The sequence below is a fragment of the Falco biarmicus genome, chromosome 10 (genome assembly GCF_023638135.1).
Source record: "Falco biarmicus isolate bFalBia1 chromosome 10, bFalBia1.pri, whole genome shotgun sequence".
NCBI classification, from domain to species: Eukaryota; Metazoa; Chordata; class Aves; order Falconiformes; family Falconidae; genus Falco; species Falco biarmicus.
Genome location: NC_079297.1, coordinates 14,337,052 through 14,350,777, shown reverse-complemented (window position 1 = coordinate 14,350,777; position 13,726 = coordinate 14,337,052). Strand labels below are relative to the sequence as shown.

At 43.7% G+C, this 13,726-nt stretch overlaps 1 protein-coding gene across 1 annotated transcript in view; it reads right to left on the bottom strand.

Moving 5' to 3' along the window:
- Positions 1-5,581: 5,581 nt before the first annotated feature.
- COL20A1 (collagen type XX alpha 1 chain) overlaps positions 5,582-13,726 on the bottom strand; it is a 52,853-nt gene continuing 44,708 nt past the window's right edge. Inside the window, 9 exon segments of the mRNA XM_056355043.1 lie at positions 5,582-5,940; positions 6,439-6,594; positions 7,402-7,479; positions 8,826-9,014; positions 9,580-9,646; positions 10,966-11,001; positions 11,708-11,779; positions 13,250-13,303; positions 13,648-13,701. Of these exon segments, the coding sequence (XP_056211018.1) occupies positions 5,927-5,940; positions 6,439-6,594; positions 7,402-7,479; positions 8,826-9,014; positions 9,580-9,646; positions 10,966-11,001; positions 11,708-11,779; positions 13,250-13,303; positions 13,648-13,701 (720 nt within the window). The 3' untranslated portion in view covers positions 5,582-5,926.

Here is a 13,726-nt window from a genome sequence, read left to right as displayed (position 1 = left end):
GCACCAATAAAATAATCATGAAAGTGCGAAGATTCCTGACCCTGGGCATTTCTGGGTCAGGGGCATCACATCACCAGACCACAGCCATGACCACCGATGGCTGTTCAGAGCTCCCACTGCAACCTCCTCCTTCTCCCGAACCCACAAACACGGATAGCAATGGAGCAGGTGGGAGGCTTGGCTATGCATGCACATTTTTAGCAATAAAACTGTAGACACTTTCCAAGCTAGGCTGGAGAGCCAGCAGCTGCTCGAGTCTCTGCTCACATCTCCCAGCAAATGTGGGCTTGGGCAGCAGCCCACAGCAGAGCAGGGGTGGGGACATGCAGTGCCCCCACCTGGCAGAAATAAATTATTTGGGGGTAGCAGGAGAACTGATAAGTGTTTAAGGACATGTCTATGAGTCAAATGTTTAAGGTGGCATATTGGGAAATACAGCAGGCACAGGCTGTGCTTTATTCACAGCAAAGGGCCCGTCTCAGATCTCCACGTTTTCTGCAAAAAGTTATTGCCAGTGCACACAGCATGAACTGTAGCATCTCAGGGGAAGCGTGGCACTGAGACAGCAACAGAGCAGGACCACCTGGCAAGGACATGAAACTGCAGTGCAGCCCCTGGCACAACTGCCCTGCCATGCAGGAGGAGGAAAGAGCCACATGCATCTGCTCCATTAGCACATAAAAGATATCAGGTGTGATTAGGAGTGCTAAGGATGTGGCTGTGTCCCTGAGGAGCCAGCATCACTGTGGGATCACAGGGTTTGGCAGGACAAGCTGAGAAGTGGCAGCTGAAACCAGTTACAAAGATGTCACGGGCATTTGGGGAGAAGCTGCTCTGAAGCAGGTCACTGGCACCCTCTGTTTTGCTAACATCGTAACATTCTTCATACGGTGGCAACTTCATTTCTTCTCACGTGGCATTAATAGTTCCACAGTTTAAAGTTCAAATAAGGTCTGGCCTGCTTCTGATGTGCCTCCTTGTAAAATCTAAGGGGAGAAAATAGGAATCAACACCTACTGCTCATTCTTAGACAGGTTATTCCATCTTGGAGGTGGTTAAGGAGGATGCTATCCCTCCATAGGATTCAATGATTAGAAACTGGAATAAAAATGAGACATGAACCAGAATATAACCGTAGAATAATGAATAATTCTGCTATTCCAAACCCATGAAACACAAAGAGAGGGGTTTAGCATATGAAAGACTCCAGAAGAATGTATGCAGCCAGGCTGTTAACATTTGCGATGTTCCCAGCTCAGAACTGATTCCCAGGACTTGACTGAACAAGCTGACATCAGAAGAAGAGTGAGGAAGCAAGGCTGGGATACAGCAGGAACTCTAAAACTGCCTTGGAAGAGACCCAGAGCAAAGTAACTGGTTTGCAAGATCTGGGAGTACAAAACTAAGCCCAAAGACCCTAAAGACAGAAAGCAGACACAGATGCTGATCTTTTCTGTTTTAATTGTAGAGATTGTATCCTCACCACAGTGTTTCATGCTTTCCCTCCAGTACAGCTCTATTGGCCATGAATGGAAGAGCAAAGGCATAGAAACCTGACTGTAACAACCTCGATTCCTATAGAGGAGTTATAAAGGACTGTATGAAAAGTTTATTTGTAAAAAGGTTGTAATGATTGTTAAAAATATAAGGCATGAAATGTAAAAAAAAAAAAAAAATAAAGGAAAGAAGAAAAAGGGGGTAATTGTAGAGGGATGAATCTGGGTTAATTAACATTGATAATATACAACTGTGGGCTGGCTTCAGGGGCAGAGGGGTGGGGGGTGGCTGATGTAGATAAGGTGCAGCTGTGGCTGTTCTGTTAAGAGGTTGGGCAGCCAAGGAACAGAGAGCAGCAGAGGAAGAGAGGAGGAAGGAGAAGAGAGAACAGAGAATGAGTGCCCAGGATGAGGAGAGACCAGGAGAAGGCAGCAGAGGGACTGGCACGAAGAGTATGTTGGTATGAGATGGTAAAAGACCTTGTTACAGCTGGCTAGTTTGGGGAGTGCTGTGGCAAATTCTGACCATTTCTCTGTTTTTCTCTCCACCGTTCTGGTTCCCTAATGCTCACTTTGGGTCATCTTTCCAGCCATAGGGCATGCAGGGTATTTTAGCTGCAGCTGGCTGCTGGGGTGATCTATACAATCCCCGTTCCCCCAGCATTTTCAGGGCTCTCTTCCACCATATCATCTCATTCTCCAATGAGCTAATCTGCATAGTTTGTATCACCTCCCTTTTGGATAAGTGTCTCTCTGGACCTTTATCAACAAACTGAACTTGAGGAAATCCACTTGTGCAGAGGCAGGCAGGCAGAAAGCTGCACGTGTGAGATGTAAGGTTCACATGCAGCGCTAAGGAAAATCCCCCTACAACAGCCCCACCTGCCTTGATAGCCCCTATGGGCTCACCCCCCCACACCCCGCAGCAATGTCCATTTATGAGACCTTCCATCCCCACCCAGGAATCCCCCCCTTGTTTCCAGCCCTCTAAATCTGGTCAAGCTAAGCTGTAGAGCCCTGGAGAAAGCCTTGTCAGAACTGCTTGTTAGCAGTGTTGATGATTAGTCCCCTGTGCTTCTTGTATCTTACTCCCGAGATCAATGTAATGCCTTAAAGTGGTGCTTGTAGCAAAAATATAATCTGTCTCTGAAAGGCCCTCAGCCTCTGCCAAAATCCAGCTGCACCACACCGGTTGGACTTTGCAGGGGTACAAAAACCCAGTTATCCCAATTTAAGGACTGGAGGATAGAAATTTTAAGGAAACTGAAGAGGTGATGTCATATGAGACACTGTGGAAAAGAAAGTCTCTATGACACAGATCACTTAAGGGCAGTAATAAGAACGAGCAAATCAGGACAAGGAACTTGCATAAGGACAGAAAAGGCATTAGCCTGCAAAGGGGAAGAAATTATAGGAACGTGAGGGATTTCACAAGGACATGTTAAATTTATGCACTGTGGTTAATTCACATTTATCAAGAAAACAGGTTTAAATCCAGAAAAAAGAATATCCAAACTTTCATTGTAGCAATTAAAGCTTTGAGAACAAGGTCCCTACTAAGGAAAGCTGCAAGAAAAATTTTCAAATGACATTGCTATTGAATGACACTGTTCTTAACCACAGTTTGCACTAAAAGTGCTGAATGGGGCCAGAAAAGCACAAAGCATGCTAAAAAACAGCACAAGAGGGAAACCAACAGGTTGTGTTCAGCAAAGAGTTTGGGATAATCCTATCCACAAATGGCTGGATTCGGTACTCACTGGCAGAGGAGGGAACGGCAGTGTTGGCTGGGCAGGGTCTCCCTGCACCTCCACCTTTATGGCTGCTGTGTTTTTCCAGCTTCTAAAATCTTTTCTTTTTTGCTGTTCCATAGCATGCAGCATTCCCTGCTGGGTTAGGACACTCTCAGCACCTGAAATCTCTCAGCAGAAACTCTCCTTGGCTTCAAGTAATAGGTTACGAACCGCTTGCACGTGTGCGGTGTGATTCTAGGTGGACTAAATATCCATGATTTCAAAGAAACAAAACCACTCATGGACAAAGTTTAGGAACATAAATGGACAAGTTGTTTGTTCAGGTTGTCTGTCTCTTAATCAATAAGCCTTTCTGGCACCCAATTTTGTTCAAGTCCAACCCTTCATGTTGTAACTGAAATAATCAGACAAAAGCAAATGTCATGTGAAAATCTACCAGGTTAAATCCCAAGGCAGGCAGTGAGGTGGTATTGGCAACTTTCAAAAACAGTTGATAAAGAAAAATAAAGGAGCTGTATCTCAAATCACCTGCAGTTACTTTTAAAGGTTTGAACCGGCAGAACAGCAAGTTCAGGACTGGGAATTTGGCTGCAATGATTTAAATCAGAAAGGAAGCAGAATTACCTGGGAAATGCAGATGTTCCACCTCAAACTGCTTATCTTCCCGGTCCCTGAGCGCTTCATGGGAGCAGGTGTAGGTTCTGCGGTGGGGGTACTCCTGCCTGCTCACCTTCCCTGCCCGCTGCCTTGCACCTGCCAGGTATCTCAGCCACCGCCTTTCATCCAGTGCTTAAGGCAGAACCATTCTGAATGCAACTTAATGCAGGTTTGGTAGGTTTCTTTTCAGAATGTTTTCATTTTTTTTAGAGAACAGGAAAAACACGGATCAAAAGCTCTTTGACTTGTATAAATGGAAACACCCCCAACTCCATAACACGTGTGCAGGGTGTGAGCACATCCCTTCTGAGCAGCGTGCTCCCAGCGGGCTGTATGCTTCAGCTCCTCTGACCTGTCCTTCTTCTGGCTGGAGCTTTGTCTGCAGCAGCACTTCATCTAAGCTAGAAAGATTTCTATTTTATATGTCAAGGCAACTCCAAATTGAACAGAAATGTTATTTTTATTAGGGTGGTATTTCTATGCATTTTCCTATCTTTTCCAAAGGGAATGTATGTCATACTGAAAACATTCATTCTTGGGAGTTTCTAGAGAATGAATGTACGTTAAGCCAAAGATTACTTTAAATACTTATGGGAAGCAGTAATCATGTTTTTATGTGACTTATTGTAGGATGACTCCCATACAAGCCTGATGTGTTCAAATATTCCTTTAGCAAAATTTCTTAATTCTATAGGATTTTTCCATAATGACAAGAAGAAATAATATTTGGTTTCCTTGTCTAAACAACCTAATTTTCTTAAGGTAGACCTCTTTCTTTTTGGTATTTATATGACAATCTACTTTATAAATGTGGATGTATTTGCTGTTAAGCTTTCAAAGGTTGGCTATAGCCGTATGAATACTGAGCTACCTGTCTGCATGTAGCTGCAGAAATTGCACTTCCGAGCTAAGTGCACTAGAATATACATGATGCTCCATTTTTTGCCTCTTACCATCTTTGAAAAATCTGTACTGAAACTTTTTGCTTCATTCTGCTTTTGAAAAAAAATGAACTTTTTTTTTTTTTGCTCCCAGTTTAAATGACAGTTCACAAACAATTCTTTTGGAAGCAGGGACAGTTTACAAGCAGTGTAACCTGAAGCAGGGGTTGCAAAAGAGGAAGTACATTTTTATCAGTATCTGTACGGTTTTTTGTGGGTACATATTAGACTATGGCTTATGCAAGGAATGAGCTGTAACAACACAATTACCTCCATGTCATACAGTTAAAAGTCAGGCTCAGAGCTATTCAGTATTCTACCTGCTAAAACGTAAAGTAGCTACTCAGACTGCAGGAGGAAGAGATGGACAAGGTGGGCAGGTTAATCTCCAGCTCCTCTCAGTACACAAGTGTGCTCTGTCTGATCTAAGGCTTTGCTTGACAGCTACCGAGCCCCAGAGAGCAAGGCTAAATGGTGGGGTTTGTCACATTATGGGAAGGTTATCACGCTGTCTGCGGTGCATGTGTACATAATACCCCTCAAGGGAGCCATCAGCGTTTTGCCAAAAGCAGAAACAGTCAGAAAGGTGCTAGACTTTGTTACCTTGGCAGCCAACAGAAAAATGCAGTTTTGCTCCAGTAGATTTGCATCTTTGGCCATGAGGTGCTGTTTTTCTCTGTGTTGGGGACCCAGAATAACAAGCGACAAAAAATAAACAACAAGCAGACAAATGGACAAAAATTATCTGTTATTTTCTGAGCATTTCAATACATTCTTTTTCTTACAAGTCTGTCAACCTGCACCTCTGACTGTCTTTGTCTTGCTGTGGGACACGCAATGTGAGTTTGAACACTGCAGATGTCCAGGGCTGAAAAACAGACAGATGAGTCATCTGAACACTGGCTGGGTCGGTGCCTTCGGTGTTTGAATGACTCGTCCGTAATGAAATGATGGGGCATTAAAAAAACACAGACAACACATTTGGTGTTCAGGTTGCTGCTTCTCTTGGAGTGCATGGAGCTTCCACCCAGAGATTTCCAGAGCAAAGCAATGTCTTCAGCTGCCTCCGCACCAGCCATCAGGGGATGAAATCTGTGTGTGGAAAGGAGATGAGGCCATTGAGCAAATGAATAAATCAGTGTCGAGTACTGAGAAGGAATGGCACAGAATTAACGCTTTCCCTTGTAAGTATTTTATTCAGCGCCAGTGATTTTCTTCATCGCCCAGGACTTCGTACAACTGAGCCTCCATGGAATGTGTGTGTATTAACTGAGATATTGCTCCTCTCTGTCCACCATGGCAATATGGCTGGGGACATTAAGAACTGAAGATGGCCCCACGATCACCCCACCTGATCGACAGCTGCTGCAGTTATGTGTTAATCTATAGAGGGCAGCTAAAGAGCAGTCGATTGAACTGGCATTTATCCATATGAATTGCACATGAATCATCCTGATTGCTTTGCAAAAGGGGCTCTTGCAGGACTGACAGTGCCTGAAGGATGAGCGAAGGTCTCTGCCTGGCTTAAGAGAAGTAACCAGAAATGAGCTGCAAAATCATCACTTTTATACTGAGATAGCTGGGACTTACCTCTTCTGCCTGCCCCATAACATCCAGAGATATCACAGCCTCCTGGATATCCAGACTGCCCAGGCTGTCCTCTGACACCAGGAAAACCTTGAGGACCAGCATTCCCAGGGTAACCCTTCGGACCTGGTTTCCCCAGCACAACTTCTCCTGGTGGGCCTGAAGAAGAAGCACTGTAAGCTGTAGCACATCTAGTTTAGCTGCTGCAGTGTAATACTTCATGTATATTTTTTCCATCCTACATGGTGGTTAATTTTCTGAGTATTTTTTCCTCATTTTGGTAAAAAATAGGGTGTGCCAGCTGGAAAACCTTTTCTGAATCCCAGTAACTAGAAGGCTTATTCTTGACCTTAAGGGTGCCCAGCTTGGCTAAAAATGGAGCCTGGTTATGAGAATCCGAAGTCCACCTACACGTCAGTGCAGAAAATCACCCTAACCCCAAGATCCATCCCAGAGTCATTGTTGTTGTTTTTTTTTGTCTTTACATCCCAACTATAAAAAATTAAATATAGAAGAATATGTTTGACCTCACTCTTTTGATAGTGCCTGCTTACGTCAGTGGCAAACCTCCCACTGATTCCAAGTAACAGGGATCAGGATGGAGGAATACACCAAATCCTAACATTACTCAAAAACCCTTGTGTGTCATGAGCTGAATTTTCAGAGCTTCTATCCCCTGAGCATCTGGTCTTGCACGCAAAAAGGCAGCAAAACTAAAACTCCCTGGATATGCTGCAGGTCATTAAAATACATCATTACCTGGGATTGGGTACCAGAGGGAAGAAACTGCCTGGAGCAGTCTCTTACATCTTTGCAGAGAGGAACCATCCAGGATGCTGCCATCAGTGGGAAGGTCAGTCTGCCCTACCACAGTGGTCCTCAGGCTGAATGATACTTTGAATCTGACAGCTGGTGAGCACCGCGTGGCACCGCTGGGGTAATGTGAAGAGGTTATATTCACTCTACCTGTTCTGCCTCTGGGTCCTTGGATCCCTTCCTCACTGGCTCCAGACATCCCTTTTTCTCCTTTGGGCCCTGGGGCACCTGGTGACAGAAAAGAGAGGTGTCACTTCATGGCATTTTGCATTTCACCCTGAATTAATGCTCCTGCAGCCTCCCCAACAGGCTCTTAGATGTTGGAGTCAAAGCCCTTGGCCGTGCAGAGAAATATCTATTTCCTTTAACTCTGTCTGGGCACCTACTCTCTTTTCCAGGGTAGTGATTTGCCCATGATCAACAGGGCTCCAACTAGCATTGATCTGCAGCCTGATATGGGTGAAAACAGTTTTTTTGCAGAGAAATTCATAGTGCTGGTGTCAGTGCTTTGGCCTGGGTGCGAGGTCCACCCCTACGCCCTTCACCTGGATCAGACAAGTCACAAAGCTGAGCCATCTCTTTGACTGGTGCTGGTATATCAGGATTGCTGGTTTTGTATGAAATTGTTCACAAAGCCAGTGTGTCTCAGAGCAACAGGTGCTTTTTGAGAAAATACCATTTTTCGTATTTTTGAGATTAAAGTATTTCAATCAGCCATGTCCTTAAGTTTGTTTTTCAGTGAGACTTGTCTTCTCCCATCTCCTTACTGGACAGACTGGAAACATCTGCAGGTTGTTCCTTCCGTTTTCTCTTAAAGGTGACATTTTGATAAGCTTTGCAGATACCAGCTATGACTGAACAGTGCCAGACTAGGATGTTAAACAGAAGGTCTCTAGTCACTTAGAGGTGTTAGGACACTGCTGAAACCAATGTTTTTCATTTTATTTTGACAGACAATTACTTGAGCCACTGAGAAATGTCTGCAAAACCAAGCAAAACATATTCCCACCATTCACTCATTCATGTGCAATGACTGATGCCGCTTTCTGAGATTACATTAATCTATTTCTTTAGTCATGTGTGAGGCTTTTGTTGTTCAAACTACTGCTCCAGAAACCTACTTCCACTTTCAATAATGCTTCAGCTGCCTCATGCCTTCCCTTCAGTGTTTTCCAAGACTCGTCATTTCTGCCCAGAGGTGATCTGTTCCACCACCATGCCTTCATCCTGTGAAAATGGCTGTTTCTTTTGCCTTTCCATAGGGAAAACCTCCTGCCCTGTAAAATTAAACTCTCTGTTCCCCAAAACCTACACATCCTAGCAAACTGGCCTTCCTCTCAAAGCAGAGCTTACAACAGAAGACAGAAGAAGACAGAGCTGCTTCTGTCTTCTCCCTTCTCTTTGAGCTGTTTGACTTGCGTTTCTCTTCCTAGAAGACAGAAGTCCAAAAGGAAATAACAATGAAATGAGATAATATCATGGGTTATCTTTACAGTACTGCTTGAGGCACTACAATGTTTAGTTAAAGTATCAAGGTTATAGTAAAAAATGCTTATGAACGCTTCTGCCCATACCTCTTTCTCCAGGATATCCATCTTTGCCTGGCTGCCCAGGAATGCCATTTTCTCCTCTTTCTCCATTGCTTCCAGGGGGACCTGGAGGACCTGGTGGTCCTGGTTCTCCAGGTTTTAACCTTTCTTCCCAAACAGGAACTGGCTTCCTGGCATGTTCATGAATGAATGAGTCAAATTTCAACACATGAGCTAGGAAGGCAAGACAGAAAAGAATGGTTCCTTGGTTGGGAGCTTCAGAAAAGAGACAAAATCAAAGGATGTTGTTTGAAAAGGTATTTAGAATGATCAGCTAGTGCTAAAAAGCTGTCAATCCAAACTGAGAAACCCAGAGGCTGAAGAAGAAGATGGGCAGCTGAGTCATGACTTTGCTGCCTGACCCTGGGCGAAACGCCACTTCTCTTCGTGCATCACAGCACAGGGCTTTCCCAAAAGCACCCTGCCTCAGGAGGAATCGGCACAAATCACCAAAAGAATAATTTCTTTCAAATTAGTTTCAAACTTTTCCATTTAAGAAATAAAGGCATCTTTGCAATGTGCAAGAGGGTTTCCTAGGTCTCTGTGCTGATGCCACCCAATAAAACCAGCATCGCCCTGACAGCCTGTGATGGGACATCTGCTCTGCGTGGTGCTCCGCACGGCACAGGGCGGAGAAGCTCCCTGGGTCACCACAGCTTCATACTGTCTCCCCTCCTGTGTTGTTCACCACTGCTGGGGGGGTGTGAGCCCCCTCGGGAGCTGGGCTGCTTATACTCACTTTGGATCATACGCTCACAAGCCTGGCTAACAAGCTGGTAAATTGTGGCCAAGGACTGTGGTTCCCCCTAAAGTGAAACAGTTTTTTAAATTAAAAAAAAAAAAAAAAGAAAAAGGAAGTATTAATACATTTTAGAAAGGATCGATAACATAATACATGATAGCTTTCTACCCATTCTTTTCCTCAGCTTGAGTTTCAGAGACATTAATAACTGTGAAATGCAACTTTATTTATTTATCACAAAGCTCTGAAGCCATAAAATTGAAATTGGGAAACATCAATAATTGCTTTTCTCCTGCACATCAAAAAGCCCAGATTGAATCTCAATAATTACCAAAGCTACCAAGAAAGGGAGAGTAAATTTCACTCTCAAATTTTATCAAAAAGGATGCTAAGTCTGTAGCTCAGTGTTCTGTGATATGTAAAATATCTAATATGATCAGATACTACAACATCCTATCTTTGTTTAAATCTTTTATGAATATTGATTCTTACCATTACAATATTCTGAATAAATCATATATTAGTGGTCCTTTAAAAAGTTTTAGTGAAGTATGGAAAAGTGATAAAAATGCAAAAAGCTGCTTAGAAATAAACATCGACTGTAGCTGTGAAATTTCCTAACTAACACACTGCACCCTTCCAAAAATGTTTATAAAATATACATTTCTGGCTGGATCACTGTGCAGATTACCCAGACTTAAAAAAAAAAAAGCTTAGCACAACACTCAAGACAGGGGAAAAATTAAAGTTCCACTGCAAAAAAAAAAAAAAAAAAGTATAGAAAAAGAAATGGAGGGAGAATGTTGTTAATAATTATAAACCAAGGCATTAACTTGAGACAGAAGCACCTCACCCCTGGCTGAAGCCTAATTCACATAAATTAATCTTGGCAAAGCACTCGGACACCTGGAAAGACACGGGGTTTGTTTTTAACCAAAAGACAGGATGAGAACAACTTCTCACAACAAAATAACCTTCACAGGCAGCGTGGTTCTCCTGCCTTCAAAGGCTCTGTGCTGGGCCATACCAGGGGACCGTTACCAACGAGTCTCCCCTCATGCACTACATTAAAAAAAGAACAACTCTGTGAAGCCAAGTCTCAGCAAAGAATGGATTTTCAGCTGGTATTTCTTCTTCATTGCTACAATTGATACTAAGGAGCTCCTGACTGCTGCAGCCTTCTTTACATCCCACCGGTGTAGCCAGTGCTGGTGAGTGGAAAGGCAACAAGTTACAGGTACACGAAGTTACTCAACACTAGAAAGGTCCGGTTTGTATTTGTAAGCGTAACTTGCAAGCAGATTACCACATCCATTTTTTGGTTTTGTTTTTTTTTAGTGTGGGATACTGTGAAACTGTTGGTTAGTACCAGAAAAAACTTACTTTCTCTCCTCTTTCTCCTTTTGGACCTGGCAACCCCTATAAGGAAATAAAAGAGAAAAAAAAAGAAAAGACTAGGGAAAGGAAAAGGAGAGAAAAAAAAATAATCCATGGGGATGTGGGTGACATTAGTGGGACATGGAGCACGAAGTTTGTTTCCCAAACTGATCGTTTCCTTGACCTCATGACAGTGACTAGAAGAGCTTCAAGCTGATAGGAATCTTTTGGTCTCTTTTGTAAGAAAAAATAATAATAAAGCAGCTTCTGGAACAGTGGCATAAAGCACTATCAATGGGGATGCAGAAATTCCTCAACTGCAATCTTAGAACAGATTTCCCAACATAGCAGGTGGCTTTTAACATCTGAGAAGAAGAAAAAACTGTGACATCTAGACCTGCAGCTGCCCCTAGGAGCCCAGTGCTCAGGACTCCAGCTCAGAATGGACTCTCTTGCTTTACTCTAGAATCTTACACTAGAACTTTGTTGGCATGTTGGGTTTTGTGTAGCTTGTGAATCTACAGAGAGCAAGGGGAGGTGGGATTTGTTGAATGCTTTATCATCAGCTAAGTGGCCTGGGCTTTGCATATCCAGACATCTCCTTAAGAAGGATGATTGTGAATAAAATTTTCTGAGGGAGAAAAATAGTGAAAAAAAGTTCTGAGGGAGAACTGCTGTGGGAACAGCTTGTTTCCACTGCATTATTTCACATCTTGACCTTCTTTGAGGCCCGAAAGCAGAAACTTACTGTTGGCCCAACGTCACCTGGAGGTCCCTTCTCTCCGCTGCTGCCTCGGGAGCCTGTCACTCCTTGGAAACCCTGCAGACAGTAATTACAAGACACAGATAAAACTCCAGTAACTTCCTAACTTTCTTCTTTTTCTGTTCAAGGCTGACATCTCCCTTCAGCTCCAGGGGCACCAGCAGCTTTTGTTTAGAGGACTCTAGGAAGGGCATTGGAGCCTTAAGGTTTGTGTCAGTACCTCGTCCAGCCATGAGTCCAATGTTAAGAGTATATCATGTATGAGTCATGTTCACATCATTTCCTATTACTGTCTTAATTATAGTCAAGACAGAAAAGCTGAGTTTTCCCAACAAACTGCAATGTGATTTTTACCCTACAGGCTTTAAAACCTTCATTACATATTCAGATTTAGACATAGCTTAGAGCATCACCCTTTTCTTCAGCCTCCTAATACCATGCTTTTTCATTTAAGACCTGTGTTTTCCTCTAATACTTCACAACAACAGCTTAGAGAATGGGAAGTGCCTTCTTTGGTCAGCTCCTCTTTGTGACGTTTCTGTGTCCTTTGGAGCCATGAAGGGAAGAAAAAATAAGCCAAAAACCACCAGTAGAAATGCTTTTTTATAACTTTCCAGCTATTATGTTTAAGTTCAATGGAGATTAGCAACTCTTCTGATCAGCAAAAATGAAGGAAATCTTCAAGGCAGCACCAGTGCAGCTTTCAAAGCCTGCTCTGAAGGCTACAGTGATTTCCTCACGTTTAGAAAGCTGAGGTTCATCCCTGGCAGCTCCACATCTTCCCAGGATGAGCAAGTCAAAGTGACAAGCCGAACTCAACCTCAGCTGCCATAAATACCTAACTTCAGCCCAACTACCGTGGGGTCTAATGCAAAGACAGCAGTGAGCAATCTCCATCTTACACTATTCAGGATTGCCAAATTCCCTATAGTTCAGCAGCAAGCATCAGTAACTACCAGATCCACCACCCAACACCTCAAAGCAAATTTGTTTCATCTTCCCACGTGAAGCTCATGTTTCACAGAGCTTGGAAGGGGCTGTGATGCATTTGGATTAGCAGATGGATGTAAATCAACAAATGTTAAGGTTCTGCCTTCCTGGGCACAACAGAGTGCAAATACATTTATCTACATAGAGCCCTGGCTGCAAATCCTGAAAATGGTGTGGGGAGAAACCTTTCACACTTGCCTGCATCCTGCAGCTCCTGCTGATCTCAGTCCAACAAGCCCAGATACCTCAAATTCAACCAACAGATGATAAACAGTAGCACCAGAAAAGCAAAAATAGAAGAACAAGCAACCTCTTGCTGGGTCAAAGCTTCCCCAGAAATTGCCAGAAGCAGCCAAGCTTTTTCTTCTTGCCCTGACAGTGGCAGGGAAAGGGGACATCTGGACAATGTGCCAGGAATTCCCTGTGATGCCTCAAGAAGGGGTTTTGCCCTCGCCCCTCTGGGTGACAGCTAGTTAGCAGAAACCACAAGCCCCTGCTGAGGAAGAGATTTCGATACACAGCACAGCGAGTACTCACCCTTGGTCCAGGAGGTCCTGGAGGCCCAGCTGTGCCTTCTAGTCCCCTCACCCCCTGCAAAGCCAAATCCAGTCATTTATTAACGAGAGGATTCAAAGGGACCTAGTAAGCAGTAAGGTGTTTTTTCCATGTGCTGCTGTTAACAGAAGCCTGCTAGGAATGGGTAAAAAAATGCATCTGCCAAGCAGGCAAGGAGGGTGGCACCTGGTCAAATCTGGCCAAACCTAAGATGGCCACATTAATATTTTTTTCCCCCTAATCCCACTGACTTTGTGAAAAGACTATTCATTTATGCACTGAGTGCATTAGGAGAACTGAATGTTTCAGGTCTCTGCTGGTATGATCACAGCAGGATTTTAGGCACCCATGCATGAAAACTCAGAGGAAAGGTACTTTACCTTTGCACCTTGAAGACCATCCTTGCCCGGAGCTCCCTGCGCACCAGGAATGCCCTGTAAATCAGAATTGCTGGGTGAA